The following is a 20297-nucleotide window of genomic DNA, read 5'->3' as shown; positions in this document are numbered from 1 at the left end:
ATCTTCTTATATGTGATGATTTTAATCTAGATGATATTGTTTTATTAAACCATCACACAACCAGTAAATACAATAGTGATTGGAGATCATGGCAAGATAAGCCAAACTGAATGATAGTTTCTAAGTCTAAGACATGGGACATATACAGTGTGTGTGTGTGTAGTCAAGAAGTCGGCTTCCCAGCCACATGGTTTCAGGTTCAGTTCCAATGCATGGTGCCTTGAATAATAATAATAATAATAAAAAGAAAAATCACACTGTGCTTCTGATGTAGAATCAGGCAATTACTGTTGTGTCCTTTTCTTGCAGTCGCATGATGAAGTAAATCATAAATTCAGTTAAAAGAAAGAGGACCTGACTCAATATGAAGACAATATAATTCTGAATGCTTCACAGAGTTGTTAAATTTATTCTATATTTATCAAGTGAACCAAAGTTTCCAAACTTTTTGCAACTATTACCCCTTTTCTTTTATACTGACATGTTTTCCATTGTCACTTTGCTATGATTCAATGCTCCTGTCCTTGATTTTTAATGTACATACACGCAATACAAAACCAGAGTAATTTAGTTCCAAAAACTAGTTTGACATAGGAATTTACTTTCCACAGCACCACATTACTATTCTGCTTCATATACATCTCTGTAGCTCCCAGCTGATATTTACTTTTAAATTCTGTTTTATAGCTGTATTTTATTTATAGGCACAAGTGTGGCTGTGTGGTTAGAAGCTTGCTTCTTGACTATATGGTTCTGGGTTCAGTCCCACTGCGTGGCACCTTGGGCTGGTCAAAGCCTTGTGAGTGGATTTGGTAGACAAACTGGAAGAAACCTGTCATGTATATATATATGTGTGTGTGTCTTTGTCCCCCACCACTGTTTGACAGCTCGTGTTGGTGTGCCTACACCTCTGTAACCTAGCAGTTTGGCAAAAGAGACCAATACAATAAGTATCAGGCTTAGTAAGAAATCCAAGTACTGGGGTCGATTCATTTGAATAAAAATTCAAGGCATATCATGATGTTACCAAATGCTACAGATGCAGTGGCCCTCTTTATTGCATGTGTGAAAACACTCAGATTTTGACAGTGCCTTTTAAATAATACTTTAGTATATTGTTTCTAATTTACAGCCATAGATAACATATATTTGGTTTTGCTTATTTAGCATCAATTATTTACTAATTCACATTTTGAAGTTTGATATTATTGTCATGTTGTCATCACTACAGTTATTGCCATTGTTGCTAACAAGCAATACATAATATTATATTTAATAATGAAGCTATTGCTCCTTTCTACTGCTCGTTTCATTCCCAGTACCAATATAAAATTTTCCACTGAGCCACAGAGGGCAGTGCCACGAGCTCTGAAAAGCATTGATGTGGACCAAATTTGCAGCTCTGAATATCCTAGCTTATTGTTTACAATTCATTGAGCACTTAGTGACGTTATGCCTCAGATGAGATCAATCAGAAAATGTTGCAGTAAGTACAAATATGAGTAAATTATGTGATATTAAAGATGTAGTCATGCTCAACAAACGATGACTTAGTACCGCATGTAACATGGTTTCACTATTGATTTTAGATGTCTACATAAGTAGGAACAAATATCAAACACCCTTTCAGGTTTCCTGCAATTAACCTAGTGGAGCATCTAGGATGCAACAAATGGTGGAGGGAGAGAGGGTTGTGCCAACTGAAATTAGTGTAATTAGTAATTTCTTGAGCCCCAAACCAGTTCTGATTGAGCAGATAAATTATCAAAGACATTCCAAACGCAAACATAGTCTTTAGTCAGTCAGTGTCTATCTAAAGCTTTATTATCCAATATGTTCTTCTCGTTTTAATTTTTGAAGATGGTAAATTGTGATTTGAGGGTGTTTTGGTTTTTATGCATAGAAGAGACATCAACTAACTACACTGAGGTACTCACATTAGTATTTTAGTTATCAATCTTTGAGAGGATGAACGGTAAAGCTGATGCCAGTGGGATCTGAACTCAAAACATTAAGAGCCAGAACAAACACCACAACAATTTATCTGCTTACTTGACCACCTTACTATATATACATATACATATATATAGGGATGGGGGACAGAGAGAGAATATCTTACTATGAAGTTAACCACTCATTAGAACCCCCCACCCCCGCCAGGCTGAATGGTAAGTGCCTTCTTCGAAGAATCTTAGTACTGGCTTAACACTTTAGCATTTTAATTGGCCATATCTGGCCCAAATATTCTACTGGTTTTTATGTTCAAATCAGCCTCTAGCACATACCCTACAATGTCATTCTAAAAAAAAAATAATCACATCACCAAAATCTCAAAGCTACAAGATAATGCATGATTAATTCAAAATGATGAGAACAAATATGCATTACATTTGAGAGAGTAATCTGATTGCTAAAGGGTTAAGTAATAGAATCTCAACCATGATACCATATTAGCTTTGCCCCAGAGCTTATTTGTTATTCAATTATTGAGCAGAAAAGATGAAAGAGAAACCAAAACCTTTGTGAGATATCAAAATGCCATACAGTAAAAGCTGTTTAGAAAGGTAGGAATATATATATATAATTATGCAATATTTGATAGTGCACATTTCAGAGTCAATTAACCAATTAAATGCTGAGCTCTTGATATTCCCCAGTGCATTAGCTTGGTGCATGTGTGCTACAAGGTATTAATTTTCTTTTAGATTTCTAACTATAATTCCTATGAAGAGGCAATTTTTACTTTTTTTGGAGGGTAAAAAAAAACCAAAAAACAAGAAAAAAAATTTTCAACTTGAAAATTTTAAACTACACAGAAGTTGTTCTAATATTTGTATATGTTTTCAAATAGTCAGAAGAGTGGGAAAAGGGGGAATAAGACAAACAAAATAAGAATGAAGAGGGTAAGAAAGAGCACTATGAACCCCACTGAAAAAATAAAAAACAAAAAAAAAAAACAAGAACAAAATGAAGGAAAAGAAACAAATAATAGAAACCCTTAAAAGGAAATAAAATATATGAAAATAAAATAAAACAAAACTAATGAAGCTTATAGAATGATCTGAAACTTATTATATTTAACATATTTAGCAACTCCTACGGTTTTATTCTAAATGCACCTGATGTTTTATCCGATTTCTGCTGCATTAGCATTGCTTAATTTAATTTTTTTTTCTCAGTATTGGGGAAAGATGCAACAGAATAACAAATAAAAATAAATGAAATGCTTAGAGATGAAAGCTTTCAGCAATAGTAAAATTGAGCAAGCAAGCAATTTAAGATACAAAACATAAAAAAAAAGGGAAACAATTGAATTAAAGAAAAATATCCTTCTGATGTGTGTTTTGTTGTTTCTATCTTTTTAGCGACTGTTTTTATTTTGTTTTTTTATTCTTGGTTTATAGTTCCTTTAATTCAGTATAATGACCTATATCTAAATATGTATGAGTGTGTGTACACATGTATGTGTTCTGTTTGTGTGTGTGTGTGTCTATGCGCACTCATACTTACACACTAGATGCACAGAATTCAAGAGATTTTGGAAGTTCTTTGATAAAGGAATGAGGTCATAGTTGATATGATATACTTCAGTAAATAACTGATACGATTGTATGAGAATAAAGATTGTATTTACACTACTACTACTACAAAAGATCACACATTTTTAGAGAAAATAATTGACTAAATCAATCTCAGTTGCTGGACAATTATTTACTTGAAATATGAAAGAGAAAGCTCTCTCAAAAGAACAACAGAGTCTAGACATTGCAAGTATGTGATATTACACAGATTAAAACATAAAACCAATGTTGATAATTTCATTAAGATATTTAAATTACAATTTGTATTGTTAAAATAGATCCTTTCACAAATCATAATGATCCATAAAATGAATTCTTAACATGAGTTTATGTAACATTAAGATAAGTGGTAACATTTTCATTAGATAAATGTGTATTAATAGCTGTTAATTTTTTAAATTTTTTTCCAAAAGCTGGTTTGATTGTTACTGAATTACCTCATTCACTACAGCTGAATAAGGAAAACAATACAGAATTAACTATTATGATGTAAAAATGCTATGAGATGTTTGCAGCAGGTTTGAACTCAACATCTTATTCACTTAGCCATTTTGCTTTTCCTGACAAGTAGATCACTTCAATTTTTTTGATAAATAACTCATCTGATTGCTTTTGATAGAGCACGCTAACTTAACCCCCTAGCATTTAAACCAGCTGTATCCAGCCAAAAATTTTTCTACCACTTTCATGTGAAAACCAGCCAGATCTGGTCTCTTGCACCTACTCTACAATGTTTATCTAAAAAGAAACAATCACATCATCAAAATCTAACAGCTGTGAGATGATGCATGATTAATTCAAAACAATTGAATAAATAAGCATTAATTATACTTGACAAAATACTCTAAATGCTAGAGGGTTAAGTTGAAGTCACTTTGATGCCCTCGACAACCCTAGTAAATCCTAGAGATTTAGAATAAAAACAAAATGCCCTTATAATTCCAACAGAAATCCTATAAAATTTCAAGTTTTTTTATTAGTGGCACCCCTACACTTAATTGATTCAAGGGGGATCTAAAGATGATTGCTCAACCCAAAAGATATAATGAAAAAGCCTTAGATCTTGAAATGGTAGTCCAAAACTTGACCCACTCATGCATTTTCCTTTTCTTTCCACAGAAAAATTCACAAAGAAAACTAAAAAAATAAAAGAGGACAGATTTATATTTTTCTCCAAAGACATGAAAACTGAAAGAATGATTGCAATTGCAATTCTTTCCTCTATAGCCTGAATTTATGAATTTTTTTAAAGCTCACAAAAAGAATGAATATATTACAGTTAAGTTGATTTGCCATAAAGAATGAGAGAGAAAAACAGTGTTTCAGACATTTCTTCAGAGAGAAAAAATATCAGCCACTATAGTCTTTTTACCAAATAACAACTTTCTGAAACAGGATTTTTTCACCTCACGTGCACCCCAAATTTCCATTATTTTCTTTTTAATCAGTCTAATTTCTACTGATTAACTTTTGCTAACACAAACCACCACCAGTTTACTTGGATTCTGGATCTTAATTTAGATTTTGTTTTAGATTTGACAAAATAATAGACCATATAATTCATAAGCTGTGAGTTCAAAACAAGACACAATGTTTTTGAGAATTTTCCATTAATTTTTTAAGACTATTTTAAATAACTATTAAACATTAATCTGCTTCAAAAGCCAACAAATGAAATATGCCTGCATAATATCTGAACTCTAAGAACCTCAAGTTAATAAGGATTTCTTAAATTAGCAGAGAAGTTTAAAGAAGGAATGTCTAGACAACCAAATTGATTTTCTATCCCTTTTCTACTCACAACATGACATGTACCTCTTTTATCAAACCCTGGGTGACATAAATAAATAAAAAAATTGAAAGCCCTTCTTGGTAAGATTTCATTTCAGAATCTGTAAAGTGTGGAACTATAAATACTATTAGATATTTCACCTGCTAATCTACAATATCTATCACTTCTCCACTTCAAACAACACCAAAAGGTTAATCTATAATAATAATAATGATTCTAATCCAATACCCTATAGTTTTTGCTCTTTGTTCTTAATTTATTTCCCAATAAATGGTTGCACATTCATTTTATTCTGGCTTCATTTAACATTTTTAAAAAAAAATTAATTTTCATTTATGAATTTAAAGGGAAGAAAAAAAAATTTAAAGAACATAAAAGTGGGCGATGGGATAGCATTTAGTGGAAACTGGAATCAAATGTGAAGTAAAGAAGAAAATAATAGTTAAAAGACACTTAGAAAGAAAAAAACATAAATAAATAAATAAAACAGCAAATACTTTAAGCATGAAAATATAATAACAAACAAAAAAAAAGGAAAAATTGGGGGGAAATCGAGAAGACATGCTTACAGCAGGGGCAGAAAAAGAAAAAGAGAAATAAAAAAAAAAAGCAGTATAACCTACAGATGAAATCTTGTTTGTTTTTGGGAGATGTGGAATGTTGATGATGATGATGATAATGGTGGTAGTGGTGGAATAAATGATTATAATAACAATAAAGATAAAGGTTATATATAACATCATCAAGAGCAAAGGTAATAACATTCATAATGGAAAGACTTCAAATAACAATAATAATAATAATAATAATAATAATAATAATAATAATAATAATAATACTAAAATTAGTGGTGATGATGATATTGATGTAAAATAGAATATGATAATGGCTACACATTTTAGGAGTGGAACAGTTAATTAATCAAACTGCAGTGGTTGCCTGGTATGAATTTTATTGCACCCCTGGAAGAATGCAAAGAAAGCAAAGGAAGTGCAAAGACAATTCTGTTAGAATTTGAACTCAGAATCAGAAGAATCCAAACTAGAAATACTACCTGCCTGTGAATTCTAATATCTACTGTCCTTATTATAATAATCCTTTCTACTCTAAGCAAAAGACCTGAATTTTCTTTTTTTTTTGTCTGGCAGGAGAGTTGGGTGCAGGTAGTTGATTACATTGGCCCAAGTATTCAATAGGTACTTATTTTACTGACTCCTAAAGGATGAAAGGGTGGAGGCGCATGGCTTAGTGGTTAGGGTGTCAGCACCATGATCGTAAGATTGTGGTTTCGATTCCTGGACTGGCCGACGCGTTGTGTTCTTGAGCAAAACACTTCATTTCACGTTGCTCCAGTTCACTCAGCTGGCAAAAATGAGTAACGCAGTGATGGACTGGTGTCCTGTCCAGCTGGGGAACACATACACCATAGAAACCGGGAAACTGGGCCCATGAGCCTGGCTAGGCTTTAAAAAAGGGCGCATATACATAAATATAAAGGATGAAAGTCAAAATCGACCTTGGTTGAATATGTCTTTATTATAATAACATTGGTCTCAAACTTTGGCTCACAGAACCTACTACAGCAAACAAGATTGAGTGCACTGAGAAATAAAACAATAATAAACAAATAAATAATGATAATTCTTTCTAATTGTGGCAAGAAGGCAGAAATATTAGAAACCAAAGTTTGTCAATTAAATAAAGCCCAGTACGTGACTGGTACTTCATTTTGTCAACTTCAAAAAGGCAAACGGCCCAGAGCCAACCAAAGTCTTGAGAGTAGTTTTGGTAGATGGAAACTGAAAGAAGCCCATCATATGTGTCATTGTGTGTGTGTGTATGTACATCATCATCATCATCTTGGTATAGTGTAATGGTTGCAAATGAGCATCATTTGTTTCCAATCTTCAATAAAAAAAAATGTCTGGCCATGGGAAAATATTACTTTGTCTGGGAACAGATGAGGGTTAGTAACAGGAAGAGCATCTGGTTATAGAAAAATCTGTCTCAACTAATATCTAAGCACTAATTAACAAATTATGTCTGACTCATGCAAATCAGGAAAAGTGGACATTAAAATGATGATTCTCATTATGATATAAGGACATCAGCTCAGTCAACTGATCTCAAATAAATTTCAACGTATTCACTAGATTGGCCCAGTTGGTTAGGCCTTGGACAAAATACAGGAAGGTATTATTTGGCATGTACCTTTATGAACAGAGTTCAAATCCTGCCTATATCAGTTTTGCTTATCATCCCTCCTGAGGCCAGTGAAATAATGTTAGTCTACAAAGGACTAAAGGTTGATATAGTAATTAACTGAAACCTTTGAAGGTGGTGTTCTAGCATGGCCATAAGTTTAATGACTGAAAATAGTAGAAAAAATAGAAAACTGCATAATTTTCATTTCTCCACCCACTAAAATAGTGTGAAAATTAATCAATAATAATGACAACATTAATTATGATCAATATTATCATGGTGATCACCATCAAAGAAAATAATGATTTCTCACAATGGCATCAGACCAACATTTTGAGAAGGACACAGTAAATCAGTTGACCTCCGTTTCTGACATCATCAACATAACAACAAAGACACAACATAAATTTGTTTTTTGTTTTTGTTTTTAAATCAAGGATATAAATACACATACGCAAAAAAAAAAAATATTGCGGAGGACAGTGGGTAAGAACAACAAAAAGGATAAGGAAGAAAAAAGAAAAATTATAGGATATTTGTTACTGAAAGAAAAGAAAAGGCAGTAAAAGAGGAGATATAACAAGGAAAAGAGAAAGACCAAGAGTAAAATAATAATAATAATAATAATAATAATGATAATAATAATAATAATAATAATGATAATAATGATAATGATAATAATAATAATAATAATATAATAATAATAATAAACAGAGTACTAACTGCAACCTTTCTTTGTGTAAGGAAAAATTATGAAGAGAAAAATGAAAGCAGTTAAGAAAACACATATGTGAAGGGTGGACTTGTACAAACATATCCCACAAAATATTGAAGTCAAAAAGAAAAGATTGATGAGTTTTATAGAAGAAATAAATTATACAAAGGAATTTATTTTACCCATCACTTCTACTCATAGTAAAGTCAAACTATATTTATAGATCTTGTTTAGGTTTTATGTCTCAGACACGTATGTATGTATATATATATATATATATATATATATATATATATATATATATATAAGTATGCATGATAGTTTTTCCCCTCAAACATTACTGCATGAATGTGCCTAAGTGTTGTATATGTGTGTATGTATATATATATATATATATATATATATATATATATATATATATATATATGGGGAGAGGAAGCGAGAGAGAGAGTGAGACATAAATATATAAATATTAGTGATCTGAGGTAAAATAGATTATCAAGGAAAAGAGAGAAAGAGGATTAAAAAAAAATTATATGAATAGAGGGAATTAAATATAGACACCCCCATCAAAATAATTAATAAGTATTAATATTTAATTATCTGTAAGGCAGCAAGCTGGCAGAATTGTGGGCATGCTGGGCAAAATGCTTAGTGGCACTTTGTCTATCTACACATTCTGAGTTCATATTACTGAGGGTGACTTTGACTTTCACCCTTTCAGGATCGATACACTAAGTACCATTTGAACATTGGAGTTGATGTAATCAACTAACCCAACACCCCCGAAATTGCTGGCCTTGTGCCAAAATTTGAAATGAATATTTAATGACCTGAGGGTGGTGCACTGGTAGAATCATTAGAGTGTCAGACAAAATGCCTTGTAGTATTTGCTTACATTCCTTATGGTCTGAGTTCAAATCCTGCAAAGGTAAATTTTACCTTTTATCATTCCTGGTCAATAAAGCACTAGTCAAGTGCTCTTGACTCCAAAACTTGTAGCCTTGTGCTGATGTAAAAAGTCAATTTTTAATTAGCTAACCCCCACCTTCCAAATTTAGGGGTAACTCCACATCACTCTGTAGGAGGCAGAGGGCCTATTTCCTGGTTTCTCTGATGTATTTATTCCTCCTTGGATGGGGCATTGGTCTGCTGCAGGATTACTAATTTTTGCTAGCTGGGCAGACTGGAGCAATGTGAAATGAAGTGTTTTGCTCAACAGCACAACACATCACTCAGTCCAGGAATGGAAACCACAATCTTACAACCAGGAGTTCAACACTGTAACCACTAAGCCATGCACTCCTACTCTTTCCAACTATAGTTCTATCTATTTCTTATTGTTCATCCTTACATTAAACTGATCCAACAGACCTAAGATCAAAGGTGATCTACCCAGGATTGTCCAGTATTTTTCAGACCTCACAATTCACCTGTACTAATGTCACAAGGACTTACTTGATTTCAAAACTTTATTAACACAGATTTTATTGATTTTGTTGTTGCCATGAGGATTTTATAAACTTTTGAGATAACTTGAGATAATTCTATTTTAGAAACAGTGAATCTTGAAGCACATATCATATCGCTTTTGGACTGATTATGTCAAAAACTGCCTGGTGCGACACAAACCCACATCTGTAGGTTTAACAGGTGTCCTACTTGTCACTTTCTCTATCGAAAAGGTTTTTCAACACAATACTGATATGCTACTATATATAGCTGTATGTGCTTCAAGATCAACTGCTCCTAAAAAGAATCATAAGTGTTTTTTTTTATCAATAGAATCATAATAGCACTCTCCACCCACGTAGCTTTCTTCCTTTGGCACTTGCCAATTTTTTTTATTGCTTTATATGGTCTAACCACTAATCATGATTTTACAGGGGTGGACAATTTTATGAAACAATATCACTCCTGTTTATTTAATCACCTAATTATTATTTATTCATTTTTTTTTTCCATTTCAAAAATGTGTTCCCATAACTACTTCTAAATTATAATTTTTGAACACAGGAATTCTAAAGGTGGCGAGCTGGCAGAATCGTTAGCACGCCGGGCGAAATGCGTAGCCGTATTTTGTCTGTCGTTACGTTCTGGGTTCAAATTCCGCCGAGGTCAACTTTGCCTTTCATCCTTTCGGGGTCGATAAATTAAGTACCAGTTACGTACTGGGGTCGATATAATCGACTTAATCCATTTGTCTGTCCTTGTTTGTCCTCTCTGTGTTTAGCCCCTTGTGGGTAGTAAAGAAATAGGAATTCTAATTATAGTACACATAAACCAATGGGGTCAAAGTAAACTGACAACGGTTTGAAAAGCTAAACGACAAGTGGCACAAAAGTTATTAAAAATCGTAGTATTCAAAAATAGACTAAAAATGCACACACAATGTGTGTGTGTGTGTGTGTGCACGCGTGTGAGTGTGTTGACGAACAGGATTATTTTCTCATACTGAAATGTTTTGTTTGATTGACTTGTCATAAATTCTACAAACCTTTTGAGCGCATTTGAAGTTTTGTACAAAAGTATAATAACAACTAAAACGATATGTACGTGTGTGTGTGGGGGGGGGAGGTAGAGGGAGAGCGAGTGGGTGTTGATATGTTACTAGTAGCCAAAGAGATAGTTGACCAGCTGAGTCTATGTCCAAGACTGTTTTTGAATTGGTTGTTGCTAATGGAATGGCAGCCTCTTACCATGCAACTATTCACATACAAACACACAAATATTTACTACAATTATATGTTTACATCTAGATGCCAGATAATAAGGTGTGGTAGGAGGCAGCAGAAAGGAGAGTGAAATTACCTTGATCACTATAGTAAAAAAAAAAACCCAAAAATAACTAGCTCTACTTGGAGCTTGCGGTGGAAAAAAAAAAAATATATATATATATATATATATATAAAAGTAACAGAAAAGAAATCCAAAGACAGCAGAACAGTGACATTAATTGCTAGATGTAGTATGACATCCATCATGTGAAAGTATATATAATGACTGAAACCATTCAGAAAATAACAAACAGCGAATTTACAGAAAAGAAGCAACGACAACAGAATGAAATATACAGCAAAACAAAAACAAAAACAAAAAAAAAAAAAGAACCAAAAAAAAAAACTGAAAAATACAATTACAAACTAATAAGCATCAGAATGGTAAATTATCTAAACTAAGACATATATAAACAGGCAAGAAAGAACTGGGGGGGTAGATGGGAGCTACAAAAGAACAACAAAGTGAAAATAAAAATAATAATAATAATAATAATAAATACACAGAACTAGTCAAAACTCAAAGTGGTTGATGGGGAACATAAATAGTAATAATAATAATAATAATAAGTAACTAAGGAGTTGATAAAAAAGAGAACGGATGGAGACTCACTGTTTGGGAGGCTTCCCAGGTGGTAGACTGCAGTGTTAATAGAAGAAAGAAGAGACGATTTAAAGAAGAAACAGGATTTAAATACCAGTTGTATAGTGAGGGTTTGCCCGATTTGAATATGTGTGTGTGTGTGTGTGTGTGTGTATTCGAGATGTGTTTGAGAGTGTTGCTAATTCAGTTAGGTTTGAGAATAGCTGCCCTAACATTAGTAAATAGCGTACTGTGTTCTACATACTGAGCAAATATAAGTATGTGTGTATATGTGTGCATGTGCAAGTGCGTGTGCACACACATGCTTGCTGTTGTCTAGTACCACATTCATATTGACTGGATACATCTAGTTTTAAAAGGTATTGTGACAATAACCATCATAGCTTATTGTCAAGTACTGAAAATTACATTTTCAAATGTCCTTCCATTTTTAATATTTTATTTTAGGTGGTAGAGAGTGATTTGGCAGCTATTTCTAGGAGGATGAGTACACATGCATGCTGGGATACACATGCATTCCAGAAAGCACAAGAGTGTGAGTGCATGTTTATGCATGTATATGAGAACATCCATGAGACCAGACTCTGATAAAGAAGGTTACCCAAGAATAAGGTTTAGGATAAAGTCGTTGCCAGTACTGCTGGACTGGCTCCTGTGCAGGTGGCACGTAAAAAACACCATTTGAGCATTGCCAGTGCCGCCTGACTGGCCCTCGTGCTGGTGGCATGTAAAAGCACCCACTACACTCTCGGAGTGGTTGGCATTAGGAAGGGCATCCAGCTGTAGAAACTCTGCCAGATCAAGATTGGAGCCTGGTGCAGCCATCTGGTTCGCTAGTCCTCAGTCAAATCGTCCAACCCATGCTAGCAGATTTAGCCAGTATACCTGGGTATGTGAGTGTACATCTAACCGAGAGATAAAGGAGCTCCATCCCAAATGCTTGTAATAGAGTGGACTCCATTAGAGTCCTTGAACATCCAGCTGTAGAAACCATGCCAAATCAGACTGGAACTTGGTGCAGCTCTCCAGCTTACCAGTTCCAGTCAAACCATCTAACCCATGCTAGCATGGAAAGCGGATGTTAAATGATGACGATGATGATGGGAAGTAGATTACATGTACCATCCAAGAATATGTATAGTCTTTCATTTAGACAGGCTTCTGTACAGTTTCTGGCTACCAAATTTCACTCACAAGGTTTGGGTTGACATGAGGCTGTGCAAAAAGATATACGCCCAATGTGCTTCATTGGAGGATTGAACAAGAAACCACATGATGTGAGAAAATGTTCAGAAGTCACACAACTCCGCTCATGCTTATATGTATATTTTCAGTGGCGCCAAGACAATGGAGTGTACATGGGAAAAAGATGCTTTCAGATTACGTGATATTGATGCTTTTTACAAAAAGCATTTATAGAGAAGTAAGAAAAAGAGTCAAAACTGGGTTTCAAAAACTTTGTGTTACAGTTATGTGTGTGTGTATGTGTGTGTGTATGTGTGAATAGATTTATGCATTCTTGAAGGAATATAAAAAAAAATTTTTGGATGTAGCAGCAGGAAATTAAATGAAATGTTGAGAGGGACAGGGGAAGGGAAAGAGAAAAAGAGAAAGAAATATATTTGATATTTTTTCTCTTTTCTCAGGTAAATACCAATGCCATTTCGATTAATCTCTCACCATTTATTTCTTCTTCTTCACATCGTGCATGGAAGCCATAACGGATGTCCTGAATTTGAGAAATTCTGGAGGTAAAAAAAAACAAGTGAAGGATTAAATAAATTAAAAATGAGCCAAAGAGACAAAGAAAATGGAAGTGTGTGGAAAACAAAAAACAATATTTAGATATTTTAGATGTACTTTACACACATACACAAATGCAGATAGTTCAAATGTACTGAACACACATATGCACACACACACACACAAAAACACACATCATCATCATCATTGTTCGACCGTGGTCGAGACAATGGAATTTACCATGCTACGCCAGACTTCACGGTCCATCATAGCATTACGGAGGTCCTGTTGCTGGATGCCTGTATCCCTGGAGATTACATCAAGGTAGGAGAGTGTGCGCCCTCTGGCATCGCAAGTAGATGGCTTCCAGAGGAGAAGAGTAGAAATTGCCTCGTTTTCAGCTCTACAACAATGTCCAGCAAACTGGACTCTCCTACCTTTCACAATAGATGACACAGGTGGTAGTTTCCCATATATTTGCATTTTGGTTGGATGACGCTTCCACGAGAGATTTCTTGTTTAACACACACACAAACATGTTCTTCGTTTTCCTTTTAACTCATCATAAGTTCTTTGATAAGAACATTAAAGTTAGCTATGGTCATTTCAGTATCACTTCTCAAGTATCCAACCATAATTCAAATCATACAAACAAAACACACCACAACCACTAAAATACTATTTCAAAAATACCATGTTCTGACCATATAACACGAAATGGCTCTCAAAGGCGATCATATACAGAACAAAGATAACAACTGGATGGTACTGAGGGGAAATGCACTGGCCACTCAAAAAGTATGTTTACAAGGAGATAGATACAGCACTCTAACTAGTTTAGAACCCAGAGATAGTACCAGACTTTCTTCCCAATATGAGCAGAGTTTGAAGGATAGTGACAACATCACCAACATCTAGATAAGCTGTAGCATTGTCAAACATGCAATTCTATATCTCTAATGGTTCTAAGAGATGCTACCCATGCTTGACAGCAAAATGTCAACATTTTAATTCATTCTTTCAAAAATGTTAAACAAGAAATCTAAAATATTAACCAAGTTAATATTTCTATCATAACCTGCACAGAACATTAGCTAAAGACACCTGTTTAAACATCACACAGCAGTAATTTTCTCTGCATAGCACTGCAATGACTGTTGGCAGGTAGACAGATTATTTCTACATAAATACCCCTATTCTAACCCATCAATAGTCCACAAGTCCTATGCTGCCAATGTAAGCAGACCAATGAAAAATTGGCAATTCAACACAGTCTTATTCTTCCATAAACCACCAACTAAGTGCCTCTATTCATCTATTTGTTGACAGAATGACTGCAAGCAGTGAGAATGTCAGAGAGGTAAAATAGTACATCAACATCTTCCAGTTATATATATATATATATATATATATATATATATATATATATATATTTACATGTACATGTATATATTTATATATATATATGCACACACACATTTATGTGTATATACATGTATGTGTGCACATATACATATATATATACACACACATACATATACACACACACATACATATACACAAAAAAACATACATATATATATATATACATACATACATTTATTAAAAATATACATATACACAAACACATATATATGCACACATATTGTGTATACATATACACAATATGTAAACATGCATGTGTGTATATATATATATATGTATACATGCATGAATATATATATATATATATATATATATATATACACACACATACATGTATGCATATATCGTAAATATAATAGTAAGCTTATAAGCTTTCACCATGTATTGACTATATATATATGGTCCCCTATCTGTCAATCTAGATTCATATCTATTCACCATTCTATTGTGTTCATCGTATGTGAATGTATGTGTGTTAGAGTATTTATTTATCTATCGATTGATCTGCATGTCTATATCAATGGAAATAACTGAACAGAGCATATAAACTAGAAGAAGTTGGCTATAAAGAAAAGAAAAGAAACAAAAAGAGATAATTTTAAATGACTTACTCTCCTTGACTTGTAAAAGCTGAACACTTGCCATCTAGCCAGGAGCAATATGGATCTTGTAGGGCCACACATTCCCTGTATAATGGTAATATGCATATATACATATCATGAAAGTAATGAAGATGAAAACACAGAAACAGTAATACAACATAACATTCATTTACACACACACGTACACATATTCATACACATCTATACACATATATGCACACATCATGCATAGACTGGCATATTGGAAGCATCACATGTATCATCATTAATTGGATGTTGGTCACAGGATGAAAGAGAAAAATGAGGTTTTGAACACAAATACAGTTGGAGGAGGAGGAGGAGGAAGAAAGAATGGGAAAACTAGTAATAAGGAAGAAAAAATGTATGAACAAATGAATGTTAGGAGAAAGAGAGAAAAAATAACGAAGGGAGAAGGAGAGAAAGAAACAAAATACAAAGGAATGAAAAATATTGCAAATGAAGGCAAAAAGTGTAAGAAGTATGTCAAATAATGCATGAATAAATGAGAGAAAATGAAGCAACAGATGAGGTGAGTAAAAGAAAAAGGGAAAAGAGAAAAGAAATCGCAATAATGATAATGAGGCAGAGAAAGACAATAGATGAACCCAATAGTCAATAGATAAAGATAGTAGGTTGAGTAGGTTAACACCACCCACTTACTAGGTCGGCTTCTGTATAGTGGTGATGATGATTTCAAATTTTTGCAACAGGGGCAGCTAGGGAAAGGGGTTAAAGTCAATTACATCGACCCCAGTGTGTAACTGGTACTTATTTAATCGACCCCCAAAAGGATGAAAGGCAAAGTCGATCTCAGCGGAATTTGAACTTAGAACGTAGCAATGGGCGAAAAACCTATTTCTTTACTACCCACAAGGGGCTAAACACAGAGGGGACAAACAAGGACAGACAGAGGGATTAAGTCGATAATATCGACCCCAGTGCGTAACTGGTACTTAATTTATTGACCCCGAAAGGATGAAAGGCAAAGTTGACCTCGACGGAATTTGAACTCAGAACATAGCAGCAGACGAAATAATGTTAAGCGTTTCCCCTGGCGTGCCAACGTTTCTGCCAGCTTGCTGCCTTAGTTGGTAATAATAATGATTTCAAAGGAAGCAGGTTAGTCAATTACATCAACTCCAGTGTGCAACTGGTACCTCTTTTATAACAACGCTGAAAGGATGAAAGGCAAAGCCAACCTCGGCAGAATCTGAACTGAGAATATCAAGACGGACGAAATGCCGTTAAGCATTTTGCCCAGAATGCTATCCATTCTGCCAGCTTGCCACCTCACCTCAAATAATAATAATAATGATGATGATGATAAATAACAGTCCTTTCGACTTTGAGCACAAGGCCTGAAATTTCAGGAAAGGGCTTTCGTCAATTACATTGACCCCTGTACTTAGCTGGTACTTATTTTATTAACCTCGAAAGAATGAAAGGTAACGATGATCTCAGCAGAATTTGAACTCAGAATGTAAAGACAGATGAAACGCCATTAAGCATTTTGCCTGATGTGCAAATGGTCTTGCTAGGTTGCTGCCTTGATAATAATATTTTCTTTTCCTCGTCATTATGAACAAAATATAATACACACTAAAGTGGGGTTTACATCAACCAAAAGAAGACACAACAATAAGGATTTAACAAAAATTGAACTTAGATAAGTAAATAAATAGCACCCCCAATAATGGGGCAGTCCACTTAGGGTAATTCAAGAAAAACCCCCACATTAAAATTCTTGGGTTACTCTACCGTCTCCAGAGTATGAGCAATGCTATTTTCCAGTTTGTTTGTTTCCTCCTACTTAATAAAACATATTCAGAGTAGGCCTGTTCAGCCTCACCAGTCTTGCCATTCCCATCCACCTTTCGGTAAAAACACTAGAAGGCATCACTACCCTCTCAACTCTCACCTTCCTCTTCAAATGATATCTGAAGAAATTGATGAGAGCTTGGCCAGAGAAGAAAGTGCTGGTCTCCAGACCTTTCAGACACATCCACCATATGGCCTCTTCTGTCACAGCCAATAAACAGAGAAAGATCTATCAGTCTTCACTATACACTCCAGAAACATTTGAATTTATCCTACAGAAGATAGTAGCTGTTTGATACAAACCTATGTTGTAGTTTCCAACATAGGCACAAGACCAGCAATTTGGCATAAAGAATATCTATACATATATAAAGCTGAAGTTGTCTGTGTATGGCATGTTTGGTAGCCTTCAACTAACACTATCTCCTCCGAGACCCTGCGGCGCAAGTTGACCAAAATTGAGAGTATGATAGAAGAAGGCTTGCTCTTCCTTCCGTAGAAGAAAAAATTCAAATCAGACCATGTTAACACCAAAAATTATTTACATCGAAGGTGCTTTTTTCTATGAAAATCCCTATTTTTTATGATTTTTTGACTGCTGTGTTGCCATTCTTCGGTGTATTTCAACCAGAAAAATGTTCACTTAAAGAGAATAACAAGCTACATAATGCAAAATTTTTACTTTTCAAAAATTCCACTTCTAAAGAGTCAAAAAGAAAACATGCCCAAGCAATGCTGGGCTATACTGCTAGTTAATTATATTTGCAACAAGGAAAAAAAAGTGACTACTACTCACTTGCAAGATTTCTTCTCATGGCACCGATGTAAAGGTATTGATACAATATCGTCACTTGATACGATAACAAGTTTCTCCATTCCAAAATTATGATACACTTCTAAACCTTCCACTTTGGCTCCATGGTGGAAAACCTTTATTTCTTCGATGACAATGCTTCGAACTTTTTTCCCTTGGTCAATGTTCACCACTTTCAAAACATGACCATCATCTGAAAGGGACAGACAAGGAGATGATGTGTGAAAGGAGAGGGAGATAAAGAGAATAGTAGGAAAATAAAACAAACACATGATAAATTAAAGTATAAATTTGAAAAAAGAATAAGCTTAAATATGCTTTGTGTTTGTGCACTACTAACTTATTTTCTTCAAGTACATGATGCATGCTCACACATGAGAAGAATAATAGTTCAAAACACATTTTAGAAACATTACAAATATCTTTATTAAATGAGGAGAAAGAGAGAAACAAAACAAAAAAAGGGGAAAAATATGAAAATGAAGAAAGAAGGAAAAAAGAAAACAGAAAGAGGAAAAATATTGTGAAATGAAAATAAAAACGATGGGGTTTGAGCAACAGTCCTCAGGCTTTTGGACTAGTTTCATGCAAGATAATTTTTCTATGGATCATATGAATCATGCAAAAACATACCAGAGTACATAATATGTAATTGAATAATTATATATAATTTAATTATTATACACAATATATAATTTAATTATGATATATATTAATTTCTTTCACATGTGCTATGCCAGAGCACATCAGCAAACAGACTTCACTCTATTTACATAAAGTCCCAGAACAGATGATCTGAATGCATGGTATTGATAAGTCACAATAAGGGCAAAATATCAAGGAGATAATAATGATGAATGAGCTGAGTACAGTAACAAAGATGATTACACAATGATGCCAACAGTGAGGTACTTACTTGTACCAATGAAGAGAATATCATATTTTCGACCATCCACTGCTTGGTACTGTGGATGTACGGCAACTCTAGTGAATCTGTAACTGTAAAAATAAAAATAAAAAGACATTAAGTATAAGACTCTAACATGGAAAAAAGATGTCTGTAAACCATAGTTTGCAACACAAACATGCAATTGATCTTCTATATGATGATGCCTTAACTTACTAGAAATAGCAGCAAATGTCCTCTCAAATCTTGAAAATAATAACGGCATGGTTGGAGAAGTACATAAAAAGAAGGCTAGCAAGTACTTGATTGGTACTCTTCTTTATGAACCTCACAAGGATGAAATGCAAAGCTGACCTTGGTAGGATTTGAGCTCAAAACATAAAGAGCTAATAATAATAATAATAGTAATTCCTTCTAGTTTTGGCATAAGGCCAGCAATTCTGAAGGCAGGAGTAAGCTGGTTACATCAATCTCGGTGTTTGACTGATATTTTAATTAATCAATCCCAACAGGATGAAAGGCAAAATTGAGCCCTGATGAGATTTGAACTTGCAATGTGATGAGTTGGAAGAAATGACACTAAACATTTTATCTGACCAATGAAAAACCCTACCAAGTTGATGCCTTTTAATAATAAGGATTTGATTTTATTGGTTGGAAGAGTTCAGACTATTGGAGACAGCACTTTAGATAAAATATCTTAGGATATTTAGTAAAAGTTTTATACGCTCTGAGTTCAAATTCTATCAAAGCTGACTTTACCTTCAAGCCACCCAAGGTTGAGAAACTAAAGCAGTAAAGTTGATGTACTTGACTGCTAACCTGCACCTCTATGCAATGGACTGACATAATACAGTAAAGCCCAAATGCCCCCAACTTCAACCCATGAGATACAAATGTGGGTGCACCAGCTGAAGTATACTGCTAACACATCAATATCTCTCTGAATGCAGATTCTATTAAGAGAAATAATACAACATCAAAAGAGACTTCAAGAAATAAAGGCCTCTGGTTCAAATCCAATCAAGGGACCCATTTGTAAATCATCAAATTACTGTTTGCAGCAAGGAACATTTATTATAAGGTGCGGGCATGGCTGTGTGGTTAGGGAGCTTGCTTCCTAGCTACATGGTTTCGGGTTCAGTCCCACCGTGTGGCACTTTGGGCAAGTGTCTTCTGCTATAGCCCTGGGCCAACCGGAGCTTTGTGATTGAATTTGGTAGGCGGAAGTTACTGCCGTGTGCGTATATGTGTGTGTAGGTGCTTGTGCCTCTCCGATAGAGAGAGAGAGAG

General features: G+C 34.3%; 1 protein-coding gene across 6 annotated transcripts in view; it reads right to left on the bottom strand.

Annotated features, from left to right (window-relative positions):
• LOC115209116 (semaphorin-1A) overlaps positions 1 to 20297 on the bottom strand; it is a 386134-nt gene that overhangs the window by 37098 nt on the left and 328739 nt on the right. For 3 of the 6 annotated variants that reach the window (XM_029777245.2, XM_029777247.2, XM_029777248.2), the window contains exons 13-17: positions 19014 to 19096; positions 18080 to 18290; positions 15454 to 15528; positions 13355 to 13419; positions 11684 to 11710 (exon numbers count right to left, since the gene is read on the bottom strand). In XM_029777245.2, the coding sequence (XP_029633105.1) occupies positions 11684 to 11710; positions 13355 to 13419; positions 15454 to 15528; positions 18080 to 18290; positions 19014 to 19096 (461 nt within the window). The remainder of the gene's footprint in view (positions 1 to 11683; positions 11711 to 13354; positions 13420 to 15453; positions 15529 to 18079; positions 18291 to 19013; positions 19097 to 20297) is intronic. The other 3 variants (XM_036501112.1, XM_029777246.2, XM_036501111.1) reach the window with 1 other exon arrangement.

Source organism: Octopus sinensis, linkage group LG3 (genome assembly GCF_006345805.1).
Source record: "Octopus sinensis linkage group LG3, ASM634580v1, whole genome shotgun sequence".
Taxonomy (NCBI): Eukaryota; Metazoa; Mollusca; class Cephalopoda; order Octopoda; family Octopodidae; genus Octopus; species Octopus sinensis.
This window is presented reverse-complemented; position numbering and strand designations above follow the sequence as displayed.